The 13,651-nt window shown below is 35.3% G+C and overlaps 1 protein-coding gene across 2 annotated transcripts in view; it reads right to left on the bottom strand.

The window, feature by feature from the left end:
- Positions 1–343: 343 nt before the first annotated feature.
- Positions 344–13,651, bottom strand: part of LOC123535229 (uncharacterized) — a 52,558-nt gene continuing 39,250 nt past the window's right edge. For both annotated transcript variants that reach the window (XM_053520037.1, XM_045317803.2), the window contains exons 2-3: positions 7,470–7,623; positions 344–1,750 (exon numbers count right to left, since the gene is read on the bottom strand). In XM_053520037.1, the coding sequence (XP_053376012.1) occupies positions 918–1,750; positions 7,470–7,611 (975 nt within the window). In that variant the 5' untranslated portion in view covers positions 7,612–7,623 and the 3' untranslated portion in view covers positions 344–917. The remainder of the gene's footprint in view (positions 1,751–7,469; positions 7,624–13,651) is intronic.

Raw genomic sequence — 13,651 nt, 5'->3', positions numbered from 1 at the left:
CAGAGGGCTTAGTCACTTTTCCATGTTTGTATACACAGTATTTCCTGTATGCATTTATTGGGTACTTAAAAAAAGTTTCATTGTTGAAAAACTGGTTGTGATAAAATTGCATGATTTGCACAAATAATAACTGTGATAACTTTGCACAAGTTTTGTTATTATTTAGTCATCTTCAAATTAACAAGGACTGGTTATGTCATCTACAAAATGGCAATAATAAGGTTTCTATGATAACAAATAGACCAGAAATAAGACAAGACGTGGGATCCTGTGATGATGTAAAAAGTACAAGTGATATGAAATTTGGTCGGCAATGAAGAGGTTATGTACATCCTATTTTGTGGCAAAAATAAACCAGAAATGTGAGAACAAGTTTATTTTGTAAACAGTGGAAAATGATTTAACATTAAAACTGATTTGCAGATGGACATGATTTTGTGCAAATAATCCAGCTTAGAAGTTGGCAATACCTAGCTAACAAGATAATGTATCTCATGAAAAGGTGATTTAAAGAGCAAATTCAATTATAATAAAAACAGCCCAATCTGTGATAAAGTATAGATGTATCACTTAAATTGTCTATCAAATTATAATTCTTTGTGATCACTTGTTAAAGTGTTTGTGGTATATCAAGGGATGAAGCTACTGTAAATAAATGGAACCGTGGTAACAAAACAAGAGTTATCCCCCGCTTTAATTTGATTCAAGAAATGACTTGTTTCAGTGATTGATGAAGGTGGAAGTGATCACTTATCTATGTAATGTTGATCTGTTAATGAAAGGGAAACAACTCTTACAACTAAACGAACGGGCAAAAACGTGTTTAGTGATTTGTCCGATCACTAGTTTAAGTAACTCCCCTGACTGCTAAATATTGTAAAATTCCGAGTTTTGTTTTTGTTATTTTATTGTTTTATTTATTTTCTCTCATCCGTTAACTCTTTTACAACAAAATGCGACCAAACTAATTTGTTGGCAAGTAACTTAAATCTATTAAGGAAGTCTATGTTGTATTTATCATCTAAACCAGTACTAAATCCTAATGTTGAAATATCACCTTTCAAATGCACAACTCGATTAATTGCACCCAACCCAATGCCATCTATGGGTCTACATCCGGCCAAGTTGCCGAAGGAATACCCTCCTTTCATGAAAAATAACGGACCTCTGTAATATTTTAAATCGTTGAATTTCCAGACTGCTTCTGGTACTACTAATGGGTGTGATGTATTCCATAACCGATAATACCGTCCATTGCCATAAGGTTTATAATGGGTCCAGTGAATTATCTCGTCTTTCGTTTGGTTACGTGCACTCATAGTTAGTGTCTTAACGTGGACGGGCCATGTCATAATCATCGTTGTTTTTGCATCAAGTGGCCCATGATTGTTTAAACGAATAATTACATTTTCCTGAGGTATACTCACGTTGCCTTGTCTTGCAACCAATATAATGGGAGTTCCATCTTTCGGCAATAATCCCATTTTCTTACGTAATGTATCTGCTGAGAATACTGTTTTATTGCGCAACACCTCTATTCGCGTTTCAAACAGGTCTTTCCACGAACTATTCCTTTTTTTAAAGCGCTTTGCTATCGATGTATCTATATCACAACTCCACAGTGAACGTGAATTATTATACGATATACGGTATTTATTTTTAGACAATCGTTTTATGGGTATTCCTTTAGTTGAAACGTATGAATAAAACCCGTCGTCTGCTTCACGAAGATCTGGTGCAGTAGCATTTTCTGTCGTAGCAATGAAAAAAACAAAGCAAAAACAATATTAACTTTCATATCAAAGCGTTGTCATTTTTTTCTGTACATTATCTGAATACCAAAACATTACAAGGCTGGACGACTGTTAAATGTTTTATATCAAGTATATGATATATGTCTTAGAGATAATCTTTGTTATTGACCATCAATATGCAATAAGTAAATTACTGGCAAGTAAGACATATTTTTGACTACATATTAACCCTTATCATGCTAAAGACCACTGATTAGTGCAGATCATGATCAGCTTGCACATCCGTACTGTTCACCATTCAGTTAGTATATTTTTGGCAATCACCCCTTTTAATAGTTAATGGTACTGTCCAAATTGAAAGATGGACAATTTCATTAAAGAAAGGAAGCAGGGTAAGGGTTACAAGTGATACATTTTGATAATGTTGTCCTTTAACTATATACAACTTTCTTTTCTGCACTTTCTTTTCTAACCCGCTTTATACAGAACATAAATATTTTATTCCATTTTCTGTGTGTTGGAAGTCATATCTCAGACATGGTTTAAAGGATTCACTAAAGCATCACAATAATGTTAATTGTAGTTGGGAATTGTTGCCCTACAAGATTTATTGAAATTGCTTCAGGAACACATGAGTTATTGCACATAGTACTTATATAATGCAAACTATATAAGACATTTCTTTGCAAATTTATTGTCTTTTTAAGGTCGATTATTGCTATGGAATATTGTTTAGTTCATGTATAACTTTCTTGGAAACTGATTACGGTATGCTTTCCGGTCAATTAGGTCAAGGTAAAGGTAAATGTTTCTAAAGATAGAAAATTGTTTCAGATCAATAACTCCAGTAAAGAAATAGACCATTGCGTCGAAACTTGGAATTTAGGAAAGCTTGGAGGCCATGGTTTTAAATTTATTTTGGGTTCCTTAGGTCAAAGTCAGTATCACCGTTACTAAAAGTAAAAAAATGGTTTTCTCACCATAACTTCCGTTAGAAATGAGGTAAGCAATTCAAACACGTTAAATAGTTAACTTTCATAGATACATGTTTTTGTTTCGTTTTTAGAAGCTAAGGTCAAGGTCATTGTTACTAATTATAGTAAAACGTGTTTTGATCCTTAGGTCAAAACGAAATCTTTCAAAAAGACTGAAATCACATTGCAGGTAAGTGATTTTCATAGGCAGAAAATGCTTTTTCAAGGGTGAAAGCTTATCCCATTCGACGGGGGACCACCAATTCACTGAATTTGCTTGTTGGTTTTTTATTCTACCCAGTAATCCATAGTAACAAGAGGGCCATGAAGGCCCTGTATCGCTCACCTGACCTATTGACCTAAAGATCATCAAGAATAACATTCTGACCAAGTTTCATTAAGATATGGTCATAAATGTGGTCTCTAGAGTGTAAACTAGCTTTTCCTTTGATTTGACCCGGTGACCTAGTTTTTGACCCCACATGACACAGATTCAAACTTGACCTAAAGATCATCAGGATTAACATTCTGACTAAGTTTCATGAAGATACAGTCATAAATGTGACCTCTAGAGTGTTAACAAGCTTTTCCTTTGATCTGACCTAGTGACCTAGTTTTTGACCCCACCTGACCCAGATTTAAACTTGACCTATAGATCATCAAGATCAACATTCTGACCAAGCTTCATTAATATATATTATAAATATGGTCTCTACAGTGTTAACTAGCTTTTCCTTTGATTTGACCTGGTGACCTAGTTTTAATCCTACATGACACAGATTCAAACTGAACCTTGAGACTATCAAGATTAATATTCTGACTAAGATTCATGGATATACAGTCATAAATATGGCCTCTACAGTGTTAATTAGCTTTTCCTTTGATTAGTTTTTGACCCCAGATGACCTAATATCGAACTCGTCCAAGATTTTATTGAGGGAAAGATTCTGACCAAGTTTCATTAAGATTGGGCCAAAATTGTGACCTCTAGAGTGTTAAAAAGCTTTTCTTTTGATTTGACCTGTTGACCTAGTTCTTTGACCCCAGATGACCCAATATCAAACTCGTCCAAGATTTTATTGAGGGGAAGATTCTGACTAAGTTTCATAAAGATTGGGCCAAAATTGTGACCTCTAGAGTGTTAACAAGCTTTTCATTTGATCTGATCTAGTGACCTAGTTTTTGACCCCACCTGACCTAAATTTGAACTCGACCTGTAGATCATCAAGATCAACATTCTGACCAAGCTTCATTAAGATTTGGCTAAAATTGTGACCTCTAGAGTGTTAACAAGCTTTTCCTTTGATTTGACCTGGTGGCATAGTTTTTGACCCCAGATGACCCAATATCGAACTCGTCCAAGATTTTATTGAGGGTAATATTCTAACAAAGGTTCATTAAGATTGGGCCAAAATTGTGACCTCTAGAGTGCTAACAAGCTTTTCCTTTGGTTTGACCTGGTGACCTAGTTTTTGACCCCAAATGGATCAATATCGAACTTGTCCAAGATTGTATTGAGGGTAACATTCTAACAAAGGTTCATTAAGATTGGGCCAAAACTGTGACCTCTAGAGTGTTAACAAGCTTTTCCTTTGGTTTGACCTGGTGACCTAGTTTTTGACCCCAGATGAATCAATATCGAACTTGTCCAAGATTTTATTGAGGGTAACATTCTGACAAAGTTTCATTAAGATTGGGCCAAAATTGTGACCTCTACAGTGTTAAAAAGCTTTTCCTTTGATCTCACCTAGTGACCTAGTGTTTGACTCCACCTGACCCAGATTTAAACTTGTCCTCAAAATCAACATTCTGACCAAGTTTCATTAAGATATGGTCATAAATGTGGCCTCTACAGTGTTAACTAGCTTTCGTTTTGATTTGACCTGGTGGCCTAGTTTTTGACCCCAGATGACCCAATATCGAACTCGTCCAAGATTTTATTGAGGGGAACATTCTGACCAAGTTTCATTAAGATATGGTCATAAATGTGGCCTCTAGAGTGTTAACAAGCTTTTCCTTTGATTTGACCTGGTGACCTAGTTTTTGACCCCAGATGACCCAATATCGAACTCGTCGAAGATTTCATTCAGGGGAAGATTCTGACTAAGATTCATTAAGACTGGGCCAAAATTGTGACCTCTAGAGTGTTAACAAGCTTTTCCTTTGATTTGACCTGGTGATCTAGTTTTTGATCCAGATAACCCAATATCAAACTCACCCAAGATTTTATTAAGGGGAACAGTCTGACCAAGCTTCATTAAGATTAGACCAAAATTGTGACCTCTAGAGTGTTAACAAGCTTTTCCTTTGATTTGACCTAGTGACCTAGTTTTTGACCCCAGATGACCCAATATCGAACTCTTCTAAGATTGTATTGAGGGTAACATACTGACAAAGTTTCATTAAGATTGGCTAAAATTGTGACCTCTAGAGTGTTAACAAGCTTTTCCTTTGATCTGATCTAGTGACTAGTTTTTGACCCCACCTGACCCAGATTTGAACTAGATCTAAAGATCATCAAGATCAACCTTCTGACCAAGATTCATTAGGATATTGTTATAAATGTGGCCTCTACAGTGTTAACTAGCTTTTCCTTTGACTTGACCTGGTGACCTAGTTTCTGACCCCAGATGACCTTGTATCAAGCTCTTCCAAGATTTTATTCAGGGAAACATTCTGACCAAGTTTCATTAAGATTGGGCCAAAATTGTGACCTCTATAGCGTTAATAGGCTTTTCTTTTGATTAGACCTGGTGACCTAGTTTTTGATCCCAGATAACCCATTATCGAACTCGTCCAAGATTTTATTTAGGGGAAGATTCTGACCAAGATTCATTAAGATTGAGCCAAAACTGTGACCTCTAGAGTGTTAACAAGCTTTTCCTTTGATTTGACCTGGTGATCTAGTTTTTGACCTCAGATAACCCAATATCAAACTCTTCCAAGATTTTATTAAGGGGAACAGTCTGACCAAATTTCATTAAGATTAGACTAAAATTGTGACCTCTAGCGTGTTAACAAGCTTTTCCTTTGATTTGACCTAGTGACCTAGATTTTGACCCCGGATGACCCAATATCGAACTGTTCTAAGATTGTATTGAGGGTAACATACTGACAAAGTTTCATTAAGATTGGCTAAAATTGTGACCTCTAGAGTGTTAACAAGCTTTTCATTTGATCTGATCTAGTGACCTAGTTTTTGACCCCACCTGACCCAGATTTGAACTCGATCTATAGATCATCAAGATCAACATTCTGACCAAGATTCATTAGGATATGATTATAAATGTGGCCTCTACAGTGTTAACTAGCTTTTCCTTTGACTTGACCTGGTGACCTAGTTTTTGACCCCAGATGATCTAGTATCAAACCCTTCCAAGATTTTATTCAGGGGAATATTTTGACCAAGTTTCATTAAGATTGGGCCAAAATTGTGACCTCTATAGCGTTAACAAGCTTTTCTTTTGATTAGACCTGGTGACCTAGTTTTTGACCCCAGATAACCCAATATCGAACTCGTCCAAGATTTTATTTAGGGGAAGATTCTGACCAAGATTCATTAAGATTGAGCCAAAACTGTGACCTCTAGAGTTTTAACAAGCTTTTCCTTTGATCTGATCTAGTGACCTAGTTTTGACTCCACATGATCCAGATTTAAACTTGGCCTATAGATCATCAAGATCAACATTCTGACCAAGTTTCATTAAGATATGGTTATAAATATGGCCTCAACAGTGTTAACTAGCTTTTCCTTTGACTTGACCTGGTGACCTAGTTTTTGACCCCAGGTGACCCAATATCAAACTCGTCCATGATTTTATTGAGGGGAATATTTTGACCAAGCTTCATTAAGATTGGGCTAAAATTGTGACCTCTAGAATGTTAAGCTTTTCCTTTGATTTGACCTGGTGACCTAGTTTTTGACCCCAGATGACCCAATGTCGAACTCGTCCAAGATTTTATTAAGGGTAACATTCTGTCCAAGTTTCATTAAGATTTGGTCACAAATGTGGCTTCTAGAGTATTAACAAGGCAAATGTTGACGCACGACGCACACCGCACGCCGACGGACGCCGGACAATGACCGGTCACAATAGCTCACCTTGAGCACTTCGAGCTCTGGTGAGCTAAAAACGTACTGACTCGTAGTGTTACGTAAAGAATCGTAGCAGCTAAAGGTATTTCTGAGTCGTTTCGTAAACTGGACATAACAGGCAAAACGCTGTACCTACAATATATTTTTCTCATACGCAGTACTTTTTCTCCTTCTTTTCCTACATGCGACATTTTTCTTTGGCGTAAAAAATACATACTACTTGTTTAACTAAATAAAACATGTTTCTTCTACATCTGAGATTTCCCTCCCTACGTAGACCATTTTTAATATGGTACAATTTTGTTTATGGACAACTTGTTTTCTTCTATGTACATGGAGCTCTCTTTGTCCTATGTATGATTAATTTCCCTTACCTTTTCATACGCAGGATTTTGTTTCTGTTTACATGACAAAAGGCTGTGTAAAAATCATACAGACAGAACTTAGATCATATCGTGACTTTTCCAACGTCTCATGGTGGATGAAGAGTCAGGCATAGACGGGCACGAACACGCATTGCCGAAAGACAAGTGATTCGAAATCAGCCTTAATAATTCGGCTTTGGGAGCCCGAACACTAGTGTGCTTCCGTACAAAACTAATCGAAATATCACCCTCTTTCAAACACTTATGCTCTAATTCTTACTTGGTGAAGAAGACATGTTTAGCGGCTGTAAATGCAATTTGTCTGTGAATGGCATGCTACCTCTTCCGAACAAATACAGCCCATTTGTAAAAAGTACCGCGCATAAAAGAAATGTGGAATCCAATCTTATCTTCATTCCCATATCCGTGCTGTTCTGCAAAAGAAGTTATTTTTGCCAGTGAAATTATTTCACACTGTTAACAGTTAAAAATATAATATGAAAAGGATTTAATTTTTGACAAGCAACTTGTTGTTGCTCATTTCTTACTTTTATACTAACTCAACCGCTTGAAAACTAAACTTGTAATATATAATGGTATATTTCTTATAAATATATGTTTTTGCTAGCTATAAAATCTTTTCTAGATGTTTTATATTGAAGTAGGCTGATAAATATAGTAATATTTTGGCTATTTTCGTACAAACTTCGTGTTGAGAGAAATCTTTATTTGAATGCGGTGTTATTCAGAATTTAATGTTAGATTCAAATTAGCAAATGACGTAACTGATTTGAAAGCCGTCTGCCGACCAATCAGCGGAGCACCGATTCAGAAAGAATTTGTAGACTAAGCCAGCTAGCTGGATATAACATACAGTTCAAGCAAGCACAATTTTCGTTTCTTTTTCTATTACAATTTTAATGTTTAGGCTATACGTATGGGTTACTCTACTGTAAACAATGGTTTTATTTTGAATTCGGTAGTAAGCAAACTAGATAAGAAGGGCGGAAAAGTGTATGTGGCATTTGTAGACTTTATAAAGGCCTTTGATATGGTGAATAGACAAACTTTAAAATGTATCGAACAAAGAAGCACTAGTTGGGAAGTTAGATGAAACTATTCCTGAGATATATAGCATGTGTACGTTCTAATGAGGGTTTAACTGACTTTTTTATTGTCGTTCTAGTTTGAAACAGGGCTGTTTGATTTCGCCTACACTTTCTATCAATTATATAAATGAGCTGGTTAATAGACTTAATAGCAGTGAAATCAGAGGTATTTAATTTTTTCCACCAGATACAACGGAACTTTAATCACTCATTTTCGCTGATGTTTTGGCATTGAGTAACAATACAGTGGCATGATTACATAAATTATTGAATGTCCTAAACAGTATTGCATTGAAACAGGTCTCCAAGTTAACACCATTAAAACAGAAGTTTTGGTATTTAAAAATGTTGGTAAACTCTCATAACATGAGCACTGTCATTACAATAATAAGCAGATAGAAGTGGTGTCTAGCTTTTCTTATGTGGTTGTAACATAGACTAAGCAATTATTGTTAAACGAAATGGCAGAAGAGTTTTTGCATTATTGTCAAAACTTTATAGTCATGGTCATTTTCCAAAATCTGTCTTCTTTAATGTATTTGATACTAAAGTGGCAACAGTGCTTCTTTACGGTGCAAAGAACGCAATTCTCTAGAAATTGTTCACAACTATGCATGTAAGAGATATATGTACGTTAAACAAAACACTTCAAACGCAGCTGTATTAGGAAATTGTGGTCATTACCTAATGTTTATTGCAGCAGTCATCTGCCGTATAAAATATGGTTGAAAATACTATAAATGCAAAATTATAGACTATATGTTATAATATGATGTTATTATTTGACGAGATGGGTAATACAACATTGGCTGCTGTTATTAAAGATCTAAATTAATGGATTTTGGATATTTTTCAAACCAACAGTCAGTTACCAACAAAACAATGTTTATCAAGCCATTTGTTAATCGGTTGTGTACAATACAGACACAATTGGAATAGTCATATAAATGACAGTCCTAAGTTATCGACCTATTGTTTGTATAAGTAGGACTTTAAACATGAAGATAACTTATCTGTAATTACAATACGTCAGTTTATGAATGCTTTAGCAAAAATACGTGCATACTCGCATGGCTTAGAACGAGGGAGGTATATTAATACAACAATAGAGGATCGTATATGTAAGATATGCCAGATGGCAGATGAAACAGAATACCATTTGAGCCGTGCCATGAGAAAACCAACATAGTGCGTTTGCGACCAGCATGGATCCAGACCAGCCTGGTCTGGATCCATGCTGGTCACAAAGCCACTATGTTGGTTTTCTCATGGCACGGCTCATTTTATTATGGTATGCCCTTTATACGATGATACAAGACGGCAGTATTTACCGGCAAAATATTACATTAATCCACCTGCACATATATTTAATATTTTTATGAGGACAAGGTCTGAGATAATGTTAAATAATTTGGCAATATTCATGTACAATACTTCTGTAAAGCAAAAAGATACCGGAATTAGTCAACCACATATATAAAATGTGTCTGAGAAATTGTGTTTATATATCTCAGAAAGTATTTGACCCAGGATTATAACACTTTATAAGAATATTATTCCTGTGGAGTTGTGCGCCTCGGCTTCTGTTTAAAGTTTCACTCGGTCAGTCTTGACTTAGTCAAAAATATGCATAAAAGGGTATTAAATATTGTGTCGCATACATCTCAAATTGTACGAATTTAGAGTCGTAAAACATTACAAGATTTTTATTTAGCATGTTAAATTGTGCAGATCATGATCTGTTTTGGGATATCATTTTGCCAAATCAGAGTTAAAGACCCAACAGGGATATAAAAGGGGGATAATGGCGGGTGGGTGGATTCCCTTGTTTCTGAAAGCATTTCAAGTCGGAGACACTTTGTTTTAGATTAATACAGTTCAAATCAAAATAATTTTCATTAAAAATAATTTTTGGAGGAAGGTAGATCTATACCCCTGAGACATCCATACTTTGTACTATTTTTCAATCTAAGGTGACATTGTTGTCTTGAAAGCCACCAATAAACTGTCATTAGAAAGAAAATTTGAATTTTAAGGGAGGAGCTTATATACTGGTTCTGTCATGTGATTTCTGTTTGTAAACAGAAGCACATGGTACTGCAGTGAAGAGAAGATAGGTAAACAGTAACAGTGTTGCTACTTGATATAAAAAAATCAGGCAAATAAACATGCATTCACTTACTTTATTGATAAAGCAGGTTATGTTGTACAATAATATATTTAACAAATAATCTAGGCCTTCGAGTTGTTTATCGTCTGATATACCACGGTTCAGAGTTTAGATGCGTAGGAATTAAACCACGAGGGCGTTAGCCCGAGTGGTTAAATACTGAAGCATCTGAACGATGAACCGTGGTAAATTAGACGATAAATCACAAGAAGGCCTAGATTATTTTCATTCTGACATGCTCATTGATATATTTTAACAAATATTATGCTGGACTTCATTTACGCGAGGAGTAATGTATCAGGCGTCATGCGGCAATTTGACGTCATAATTGACGTCATAATGCTCTCGCTCGTCAACCGTTGTTTATCGCAGAATATACAGAGCTTGATTTCCTTCTTTGTTTAACTGGAAATCAAACAGAGTCATGTTAGAATGAAAATTCAATGTATTTGATAATCCATGACACAAATGTACGTGTATTGTTTTATAATGTCTGGTTCCTGTCTATAATTAGGTTGATAGGCAACTATTTTTGTCATATCATTTTATGATTGAAGCAGTTTGTAAAAAAAATAAGGATGTATAGATTTTAACACTGAATTATAAGAATAATATCGGAGTTGGCTACTATTCACCATGTTAATTATTATTTATCAGCTGTGTCCAGTGAATGAACACCGGCTGGGTTTGGCTACTTTGATCTTACAAGCTGTAAAACACATTTAGGCATGACTTCTCTATGTATCCTTACCACAGATTCATCAAATGTTTTGTTTTTTTAATCAAACAAACCTTTTTTCGAAAGTAGTTTTTTTTCGCCATGCGTTTCTGCGATCTAGAATCAATCAAAACTTTTTGTACCGCAGCCTAGGATTATTACTAACAGAAACTAACTTTATAGCACTTTGACAGACCGAAAACAGTTTAGCGTTAGACAAATTGAAATTGTCTTTAAAATCTTACAACTATTCAAACTGAACTAAAGAAAAAGTTGGTTTCACGTTAAGAATAGCATCTACCTACTGGCTTTAATCTAACTTGCATATACAGAAAACTTAAGCTTTCCCCTTTCTTGGCATTTATTTATTAAATGAGATACTAAGGGTTATTAATTTGACATGCTTTTTTAAGAGATACGTGAACCAACTTTCGTAGAACATATACCATCTTGTCACTGGACCAACAATTTATTTGTGTAATTCTTTATTTTAAGTAATTGGTTAAAATCCAGTGTTTTGATAGCTATGTAACTGAGTAGCGTTGCTTTATGGCTATGTTACTTTACACGCACACACGCACGCACGCACGCAATACTTCAATATGAGCCTTCTTGTTTTTCAAGTCGTATTTGTATTTTTCACTTGCATGTATGCATTCAAGTACATAGTGTTTTTTCGGAAGAAATACTGTTTAAACCAACATGTATCTTTTAACCAAAAATATGCTAAACTGCCTGACATGTCAGTTCGGTGAGTCAAATATTGGAAGTTCTTCAGCCTCCATTACCGTATAGCGGGTTAATTCTGCGGGCAAAATATTCTTCGGTTTTGTCCTAAAATGGGCTTAATTTATTTCTATGTTTTTATTTCTGCGACCTTCGAGAAAAGCAGGAATTATTTTTGCGGTTTGTATATATATAGGAAGTAAATTCTGCGCATAGGAAATAGCTACAGCATTTACTACATCATAATTAATGACTCAAATGCATATCGTTCTAGTTCTGTGGTAGTGCTCCATCACCATAGGGAATAGGGTCCTTCTTTTTAAAATATCGCAAATGCTCATTTTCATTTTCCCAAATTTATATAACATATATCAAACGTTTTATAAACCTAGCGTGTTTTGTCATATACACTTGTTAGAGATAGTACCTAAAATTCAAATTGCATCTGATATTACTTTTTGTTGAAAACTTAATACTGGAGTACCTCAATTATATAATGGTTTAACTTTCATACTTCATTTATTTAATCCGAAAAATTTGGTCCTACTTGGAAAAGTGAAGCCAGTGACAGATAACTCTTCTAGGACTATTTAGTTATCTGTGTTTAGGATGTGTTTCCCAAAGCTATAGTTTACTTCAAGATCTATGAATAATCATTCAAACAAAAAAGTGAGCATTATCTTTCATTTTCAAACGAACTCATTTAAAGACATTCTTTTTATTTATTACTGCCGATAATTTACAGGTATGGTGTGATCATAAAGATTAAACATTATTTGTGAGAAAAAATATAAATAGACTACATGAATTTTACGACATCGAATCCCTCAACAATATACAAAATTTGTTTGCCAAGAATAATCAAGGCCTCGTATTGTACGAGTTAAAACAGAGCGATATAAAAATGCATATTCTATCTCATGGTCACACCAAAACCATACCAAAAACTGTGCCGAAAGAAGTTATTTCACTTTTTATGACACGTACCTTATGTTTATAAATGTATCTAATTTGCATATTGACCGAGGCGTGCGAAATTGCATTTACCTTGCGGAATCTACCGTTACAGAAACTTCGGTTAATATAATGCAGACGTTCTTTAGTATAAATAAAATGATAGTGTTAGTTAATAAGAAATGACAATCACCTTTCCTTAGCTTATCAACCAAAAACAGCGAAGCTGATGTCGCTGTCAAAAATCCCCGTATTTACTGCACGGTGCTATGTTTAATTATTGCAAGTGGGAGATAAGCAATATGCGCTTCAGTTTTGCACATGATTTGTTGTTGATGTCGTTGAATAAATAGCCTTATGTACCATCTCTACACTTGTAAAGATTACACGCCCGAAACGGTAACCATTCATTCACGGACAATAGATTAATACAATGGCTAAGTTCACGTCGGAGCTCCAGGGAAGGCTAGGCTGGTGTGTAAATGATACTTTCTCCCACCTGTAAAGTAACTGACCAATCAAAAATTTGGCCCTGGAAATATGTAAAACTTTTTTTTCCCCTGCACATTGAGCGCTGTGATGAAAAGCCAGGAACCAGTAAACCCTGCCTCGTAGCGGAGTTTGAGGAGTTCAGCTCTTCAACAAGGAAGGTACGAATGGTGTACTAACTTACACCGTTCAAGTGGGTTATCGATTATAGAATCGGTCTCTACTCAACCCCAGAGTTCGTCGTGAACTTAGCCAATAACAAAAGCAATCAACCACAATCGACATGGTGTGAATAA

This window comes from Mercenaria mercenaria, chromosome 12 (genome assembly GCF_021730395.1).
Source record: "Mercenaria mercenaria strain notata chromosome 12, MADL_Memer_1, whole genome shotgun sequence".
NCBI classification, from domain to species: Eukaryota; Metazoa; Mollusca; class Bivalvia; order Venerida; family Veneridae; genus Mercenaria; species Mercenaria mercenaria.
The sequence above is the reverse complement of the archived record's forward strand: the minus strand, read 5'-3'. Positions and strand labels throughout refer to the sequence as shown.